The 9707-nt window shown below is 31.6% G+C and overlaps 1 protein-coding gene across 1 annotated transcript in view; it reads right to left on the reverse strand.

The window, feature by feature from the left end:
* Positions 1-7569: 7569 nt before the first annotated feature.
* LOC105627443 overlaps positions 7570-9707 on the reverse strand; it is a 2784-nt gene continuing 646 nt past the window's right edge. Inside the window, exons 2-5 of the mRNA XM_012208725.1 lie at positions 9173-9378; positions 8866-9028; positions 8348-8530; positions 7570-8014 (exon numbers count right to left, since the gene is read on the reverse strand). Of these exons, the coding sequence (XP_012064115.1) occupies positions 7811-8014; positions 8348-8530; positions 8866-9028; positions 9173-9378 (756 nt within the window). The 3' untranslated portion in view covers positions 7570-7810. The remainder of the gene's footprint in view (positions 8015-8347; positions 8531-8865; positions 9029-9172; positions 9379-9707) is intronic.

The raw sequence follows: 9707 nt of genomic DNA on the forward strand, positions 1-9707 counted from the left end.
CTTCTTCTCTCTCTCTCTCTCTCTCTCTCTCTCTCTCTCTCTTTCTTTCCCCCTGACTGTTTGGCGGAGTCCTTCCATTGATTTGAGCGTCCTTTTAATGATAATCGAATCGTTGTTCTGTGTAACAAGTCGCAGCAGAAAATTGTTTGTTTTCTTATTTGTTGTATAGTATAGTAGAGTGTGTGATTTGCGAGAAATAGCGAGAAACATCGTGATCTATGTTTTCGCTACTTCCCGATAAGAACACGAGATACGTGTGTCAGAACGTCGTGAAAATGGAGTTACTTTAGCGATACAGAAAGCAACGTATCTTACCATTAAGCGTATCTTTTTATCACAGTTGCTTATGTTTAGACAATTAGATTGCAAAGCGAACGAGAACTACGGTGAACATTTAATTCTTGACAAGAAACCGGTCGCGTCGATTAGCATAATCTATACTAAGATTCTGTAATTCTTGACATTCTTATCTACAGTATCGATATAGATATATTGTTGTTGAGTAAATAGGAAAAAAATCTGCTCAACGAAAATATAACGATATCAAATTGTTAAGATTTATAAAATCAGGGTATTGGTAAAAGGATTGACGAATGAGTTTTTCTGTTCTGCAATTAAATAGAATCGTGATATAGAGATAAGACTAGTCGGTAGTAAACTAACATTCTGAATTTTAAATCCGAAATATTTCTGTATTATTCTCATTCAAAATTTTATCGTTGAAGTTGATAAATTACAGGACGCTGAGAAATTAATTTTTGCAAAATATTGCAAATATTGATTCCCATAGTAAAGAGTCACATTCACGTCGCAATAGAAGAAAGAAAGAAAATATGATGTCACTGTGAGATTGCCATAACAAAATGACACATGTTATAAAGACATTCGCACATCACCATGACATTGCTGTGACATTACATTGTGATAAAGCGGACATTCGCACGTCACCGTGACATAACCATGATTATTGTAATGTAACTGTAATGTGACATTTTTTGCTATGGGGAATGTAACCTTACATTATTTGCGTGAACTTTTTTTAACATAATTACTCGCATGAAGTGTACTCACCTCGGCATTAAATCTCAATTTTCATTGTATTCTTTGATGATTTACAATTAAAAGTTGAATATTTCATATATCATTTGATAAAGATAAGTGCAAAACAATATTAAGTGAAATAAATTGAGAAATGTTTAAATAAGAGAGAAGAATGCCATTTTCGGTCAAAGCAAGTTTTGATGTAATATTCATGTGTAAATATATATACAATTATCAATTTTATTTAATATCTGATAATACTGATTAATATCTTAAAAACTTATCATCTCAGCCAGAATATTTTTCGTAATAAATTATTTACAAGTTTTTAGGATGCTAATTAGTGTTATTATTAAGGAGAGATCTTGATTTATAGCGCTCAGAAATGGGACAAAAACTTAGAATTTTCGTTTGGAAAAACAGTAACTCCGATAAATTTTAGGAACACATACTCATTTTAATATATTTAATGGTTAAGTAATTTTTTCAAAAAATTTTATTAACATTTGCTCGAGACCATGATGCAAGTATGTATCATGCTCGAAGCGTTTCGTGTGACTACGTTGGTTTGCCGTTGATTGTAGATCCAAACGATCGGGAAAAAAAGGTAAGGTTTATATATTACCACATGTTTAGTGCCTCTTCTGTATGAATTTCGTTCTGGAAAAATTACAAATTTTTTTAGGTAAAATCTTATTTGAGAAAAGATTAGATCTTTTTGTTATTTTTTCGACACGTTTTTTTAATAAAACAAAGTTTATTAATATTTTATTGATTTTATAAGTTTACAAATATTAATACTTGTTTCATTGTTATTTTTGACGATTATTTAACACAATTAAAGAAATTAATTATATTCCATAAATCTTTTTTTAGTAGATAAAGATAAGTGCAAAAGTTTTTTTTAATTGTCAAACAATTTGTGCAGTATTCGATTAATTGTAAAATTTTACTCTAGTAGGTTTAATAGATTTTTAAGACTAGGATATATTTTACACGCGAGTAATGTAAGGTTAATTTAATTGGTTCTCTATCCTATCAACTTTATATCAACTTTAGTTACGGTATGCAGACAAGAAGATTTAATCGATCACATTCCTGAACTACGTCGATGAGACCGGTTCTGAAAATTATGTAGATAACGCGGACAAGTTGCGAGTATGTACCGATACATCCATACATGTATTACTTTTTGCGCATCATGATATAGCACATCGGTAATCGTATATCGGTACTGTAAGATAAATTAGTGGCTATGCCTCCGCACTTAGATAACATATACTTCACCGTGATCGCGTTCTCTCTCGTTTTGCTAATTTACAGCGACAAAGAGCGATGACTTGCGTCATTCGCAAGCTGTCACTTCTCCAAATGTCGGACAAGCATAATGCATTCGTACAAGTATTTAGGAAGAGATATAAATATATATTTATATTTATTACGAAGTAGGTTCTCCTGTGAAAACGGATATGTCCATCGATTTTTTTCGGCTACATGGGAAGAGTTGCAACGCGTTGAGCTACGTATAATCCTAGTTAAGAGAAAGGTTAACGAGAAGTTGAGAAAGAATGATTGATAAAAAAAAAGAAAATTGACCTGAATTATCTGTGTATAAATATAATCTATAGTAAGGACAACGAGAGAAGGTTGAGTAATTGAATTCTGTGGCGTTAATAAAAAGCTATTACTCATCCGAAATGCACATCATAGAGAGCCGAAAAGAAATTTGATATAGAAGTCATATGAGTCTAATTATATTTCTTGTTATACTATATACATATATATATTATATATATATATATATTATATCATATTTTCAAAAAGCGAATTATATATATAATTCAATAAAGAAAGAAGACACTCGCGTTTGATAATTTGCGTTTGATTATTTGTTTGTGACATTCGAAACACTTCCATTCCTTGTTTTATCGTGGCGGAAATAATGATTGAAACGTAAATTGAATATAAGGTGAAATAAATGAAATTTAGAAATGTAAATTGGAATAGCGAAACGTAGAGAGAGAGAGAGAGAGAGAGAGAGAGAGAGAGAAGTAAAGTTTACTTCTTAAAACACTAAGTTCCAATTTACACTTTCTAAAAATTTCATTTACATTTTCGTCATTTTCTCCTTACATTTAACTTATACGCTCCAATGTTATTTTTGCCAGAATAATCACTGTGGTGAGAAAAATTCCTACATCTCAATATTTTGGTCGACATATGCAATGTTCCGAAAAGTCATAACTACGAAATTTAAAAAGTCGAGACAATGTCACAAAAATATTTTAATATATATATATGTATATTTTTAAAATTCCGTTTTTAAAGTTAAGATAAGTATTCTTTATTTATTTCTGTGTACACTTTAAGCATGTGAATGGATTTTCTATTCTACGTTTTCTAACCTGTGATATCGATAGTTTCGTACGTCAGCATCCTCTTAAAAGTGATACAAAAGTTTATCAATTACCATCTGGATCGAAAGTTATTTCAACAAGAATTAGTATTTTTTTATCTGTGCTCTAATGAAAATGTCTAGAAATATTTAATAAAATAATAACAAAATTAATTCTCAATTTTTTAATACAAATACTTTTAGTATTTAAGATGATTTATACAAAGTTACATTGCGCTGTAGAGATTAGTAGTTTTGTAAATAAACAAAATATTTATTTGCTCTAAATCTTTGTAATTAATCGGGGAATTACGTTAATCCTTAAACAATTCTAATCACAGTCGAATATTAAGAAAATCCTGTTGAACGCAGTCATTATAAACTCTGATGTTATTTTTGTTATTTTTTAAGTATTCTGCGCGTATTCTGTGCTAAAAAACATATATGTATATATATCTGAGATTGTTATTTACATAAGTTTATTTATTATATACATGTTTCTATATTTTCCCTTTATAATTTCGAGATTTTCTTCCTCGAGAAAAATACTGAATACCGAAAAGATTTATATTATTGATCTTACGATTGTATTTTTCTCTAGGATATTATATTTCTTTTTTTGAATTTTGATTTTAGTTTATTAGATACAATTTTTAGAACAATAATAACTCTTCGGAACAATGTCGCACGTCTCAAATTTTGGTAATATGTCATTTCGGGACATCCCAACTGTGTAGAAACTTTCGGTAAATTTTTCTCGAGACATTGTATGTCCACCAAATTTTTGAATTTGTCATATTTTAAATTTATGAAAAGATTTGTAAAAAAATATCTTGAACTTCTCAGATTTTATAAATTTTTTTCAGAAATTAATTATAGAATGAGAAGTAATAAGTTATTAAGAGTATACGAGAGTCATGCACTAAATTAATGCGTAAATAAAATTTTTAATGCCTAAAATTTCATTATCTACGTTGAAACAATTTACGTGACGAATTAATACGTCTAAATATGCTTCCAAATGAACTTGATTATATTTCGAATTTAATATCTCCACAAATAATAAAATAGTAAATAAAATGTAGTACTTTTGAGAGTTTAAATTTTTATGGCTTCTAGTGTCCTGGTCATCTTCCATATGAAAATTTTTAGAAAAGATACAGACTTTTTCGACATTTCCGAAAAATGTATAAAGAAATCTAAGAAATTTTCTAAAAAATTAAAAAATTATACAAAAAAAATCTGAAAAATTTTGAAATTTACATGAAAATTCTGAAATTATATGAAGAGTTCTAAAAAAAAGTTTTTCCCATTCATTTGCAATCTAATCCTTCGTTGTCACATTTTTGTAAAGTATCACACTAGACAAATTGATCAACTGATGCTATATTCTAAAACTACTCGTCTGATACTAACAAAAAAAATATGGAATATATTTTGAACATTATAGAATATATTTTATTAAAGATTACGAATCAAATAACATGTTAAAAAAAATGTTTGAGAAAAATGTAAAAGAAGTGAAATATAGCATTCAATAATAGTCATTAACTTCTTTATTTTTTAACTTTTTTAGTTAAAACTTTAGGATGGTACTTAAAATGTAATACTTTCAGATAACAATATGTACTAATGCGCATTAAAAATAATTTTTTTTCGTGTGAAAAAAGTATTTTTTTTCTCTTTAAACAGATATACATGTACTGCATTTTTGAATAAATTATCTCAATCGAGAGAAGAGTTTCAAACTTCTAATTGATATCGCATAAGGTCCAAGCTATAAAGTTATATACAGAAATTCGGACTATGAATCATTTTAATTCGTAGTGATACGAAGAACTACGATAAAAATGATAAAAAAAGATTCTCTTAGAAAGATCGTATATTATGGATCGAAGGACTATTGAGAGGAACATTTTACAATTATTAGTTTTATTAAATGTTTATTATTTACACAAATTCGTTGTAGATTCTTTTGATTTTGACAAGGGTCCAGAGGAACATTGTGGGAGCATCGGAATTCATATTGCCTTCTAACGCGAGAAAGAAGTACTACATAGGCATTTTCGTCCCCAATGATCACTATGAACCAATGCCATGGCGCGGCGAGAAATCACGTATGATCCATTCGCCGGGCAATTCTAATCCTTGACAGAAATTCCGCGGGATCCACGGAACGCTTCGAAGTTATTGCACTTTTCGAGAGGATGTAATACTAGGACTGGAAACCGTTTACCCTATTGGTGTACTTAGTACGAAAGGAAAGGATGATCTCGCCCCTGAGTTACGTAAATTCGTGCGCAACATTCGAAGGCCCGTATCCACGCAAGCGAGATATTCTCGAGAGATTTGAGAAAACACTGAAAAACATATTTACTACATGTCATTCTTTAAAATCTATAACAGGCCGATACTCTGCTCTGTATCGACTTTTAAGACACCTTTTAATAACGAACTTGGCGTAAGAGTGTTTATTCCCGTAAGCACATTAAAGATGATGATGAGCCTCAATCATTTTTCGAATATTTCAAATATTCATTTCACGCTTTTAAGAACACAGACACTCAAGAATTTTCAGTTAACGATATTCAAAATAATTAAAATGATTAAACTTTCAAGAAAAGAACTTGAACGCCTAACACAAAAATCATTTAGCCTTTAAATTGGCGAAGATTAATTTGTCTGCTTCTGATAAAACGTGTAAGCATCGGCGTTGTTTTATTTGATACATCAAAGTCCATCCGGAACAGCTATCACAATACATTGTCATTTTCAGAGAACTATTATACAACACCTTGTTCTTACACGGAGGCATACAGTGCTTGAGAAATTAATACTTACGTTACGCCAGGTGTCTATCTCTCTTTCTCTCTAAATGTAAAATTTTACATGTCATGTACCCATCACCACGTTGGACCCAGTTATGCGACTGCGTTAGCAGTAGAACTTCCTTGTCTTCGTCAATTAATATCTAAACGCTCCAAGCTGTCGCGACATCGGTATTCTCCGGCGTGTCTCAAACTTACATTTTAATTCGAAGCTGAATTTTGTTTTATTAGAACCGTTTGAAACGCGCACTTATCATTAGAAAATATTATTTCATGATTGCTCCTGAGTGATCCGGAATATACTGACGTTGGAACAGCGTTTCATTTCAATTAGACTAATTAACATTAATGTTTAAGCGTTATAAATGAATTACAATCTGATTATGTTGAGCGCTCGCATATGTCACACTCATTCAAGTATCGTATTGTCGTATACGTCGGAATAATTTATGGGGTAAGTGCGTGATTTCAGATTTTAATTAATTCGTTTCTACGAAATTATTATTGCTTTGCGTTTTTGCAATTCGTTCATCATACTGGCAGTTTTATCGGAGATTTATAATCAACTCATGCACACATCACACTGAATCTTAGTTTCAAAGTTATACCACTGCCATTGATACATTCGCAGCAAATTATTAGTCAGACAAAGTGCAATCAATTAGCGAGCTTTATTATTGATTATTTGATTTAAGTACTTATAACTCTTTCAGAGGACATGTGATGTATAGACATCTAATAATTATTTTTTATAAATATTAAAATTGTCAGGATATTGTTTTTCAAAGATTTTTTTAAATCGAAGATTTTGAATTTCTAGTGAGAATTTCAAAATTTACTAATACAAATTCAAAATAGCGACTTTGCAAGTTACACACTTTTTAAATATTTTATAAAACAATTGCAATAAATTTATTAAAATACCTGTATGAATGGAAATTTGTTACTGAAATTGTAATAAATAATAACGAAATATTACTAAATTGCATACTGAAATCGGAGGTCAGAAGACATGGCCCTAAGGCATGCGCATTGACGAGACTGTTGTGTGTACTTTACGCGAATCAGCGAGTTGTAGGTATCCGCATATCAATTGACATACTTTCAGTATTAATTCGTTAAGATTTGATTAAAATTCAATATAAAACATTAAGATTATAAAGAATTTAGTCAATTTCAAAATGAAAATCAATGATCGCAATGAATTTAAGATGGTTCTACAGTAAAGTGCCGAAAATTTAAGATGCCTAATTTTTAGAGAAATCTACAGTAATGTTTGTGTGCAGTTAGTCAAAGAAGCGCCTCCGACCTCTATCAATCACTCTAGGTTATACGTTAAAAGTTACGTAGTATTTTCAACATTTTTTTCTCTTTTATTTCATCGATAATCTATTCTAGAATTTTGCACATGTCAAATTCGGTGTTTCAACATCATTATATTAAAAAATTAGATATTTCTACGGTAACTCGATTTACTGTAGAACCACATCTTGGCTTATCTTAATCTCGCGTCGAACTTAGTTATTATTAAGTGCTGTAGGCGGACTTAGCTACTGTGGCTGTAAGCGGTGTTAGTGTACGGTCCACTGTAGATGGACGATCCTGTCGTGGATAGGCTCTTGTGCCGTCTCTTGGCGAGTAATATTAGGATGGCGGCTACCACAGCTAGCATGAGTATGAGACCGGCGGCGGCAATCCCAATAGCGAAACTTCTCTGCGATATGCAAATGGTGTTTGGGTCATCAAGAGCCTAAAAAAGAGAAATCCAGAAAATGATAAAATTAAATGAATTTGATCCTATTTTATTTAAAAATTCCGTTATTCAAGTCTTTAGATATTCAAATCTGATCTTGCGACAAAAAATCGAAAGTAGACAAATCTCCAGCAAAATATTTTATTATTTTAGTATTGATATATTTCATTTTCATGTCTTTTCTGGTGAATTCATAATATGTAATATGTAATGATTTTCATTCGCATTGTGAAAAACACGTAATCATTTATTTAAAAAAAAAAACCTGAATGACTACTCTCGAGTTAACGTTATCTCCGCAGCAGAAATCAAATAATAAATTCGTATTACCCTTTCACGAAAAACGTCGTTGGAAAAATCTGACTTGGAACCAACGTCCGATGCTTCATTGACGTAAAGACCACTGTAAACTTCGATCGTGGCCGGGGTACCGTCCAGATCTTCGACACCTTTCACCTCATGGGCATTAGCGGTATCTCTGCGTCGTCTGACTATCGAATTACATAACGGTGGCTGTAAGCAAAAAATAGACAGACTATTCGCGACAAGTTTTCGAGGAAGGATTGATATGGAGCTCGAATATTTTCTTTTCACATATTATGTAACATCTCGCGCGCGTAACGTATAACATACTATGTGATTAAGTTCAACCAAGTAATCCTGTCAATGAAGTGTAAATACCGTGATATTTTCAAACGATAAACCGTTCATAAATTCAGGAATATTTCCCGAACATTTAGTCATTATAAAATTGTTAAAGAATTATTATAAACGCGTAGTACTTAGCAATCATCGCGGAGGACTATTATTATACAGTCTAATCCTATATATTATAATGACGGCAGTACCGTATTACTGCATCCTCCGCCTTGCTTGACGCACAGCCTAACGTTGCATTGATAATATACGCTCGCCGTATATGGGAATTTGTGCGCCTGGAAATTCACTCTGGCCTCCGTTTTATCCTCGTTGTAGACGAATTGTCCCATTATTTCACCATCTATCGGACAACTGTGAACAAGACAAGCTGAATGATCCTACCACGAAAGAAAGAAATTGAAAAAAAAAATTAATTCGCTTTGTTCATCGTCACTATCTTCGTCTTTGTTATTAAAATCTTATCTAAAATCTCTTCAATGCTACAAGCTGACTTACCCTTCGTCGTTTATGAGCCGCTGCTCGCCCCACCCGAGGCCATCGCGTACCAGACAATCAGAGATTTTCAAACCGAACATCTCTTGTTTGTCGATGCTAATGACCAGGGTCAAGGGATCGCCAATCTTTACATTCTCCGCCACGTGATGCTGCGTTGGATCACCACTGAAGATTTTCATCGTGCATCCCGGCATCGGTGCGGTTGCCTGCGGGCAGTTCGCAATTTATGTGATACCTTATCTAGTTCTTTACTTCAATCTTCTTGAAAGTTTGTTTATCCGAAAAAAATAATATATATCTATACAGAGTGTCTCTAAAGTCTCAGGCCTTATATCTCGGAAAAGTCTTTAAATATGGAAAAATTAGATATGGATGAAATAAGTGATCCTTTAATTTTGTTTTATGGTGTTTTTGTTGAATGGTGTATATATATATATATATATATATATATATATATNTCTNTTCGTTCGTACTTAGTTTATTTACTTCGTACTACTAAGGTCGAGAGTACGTAGTCTATACTATAGGTAACGTA

Source organism: Atta cephalotes (assembly GCF_000143395.1).
Source record: "Atta cephalotes unplaced genomic scaffold scaffold00009, whole genome shotgun sequence".
NCBI lineage: Eukaryota > Metazoa > Arthropoda > Insecta > Hymenoptera > Formicidae > Atta > Atta cephalotes.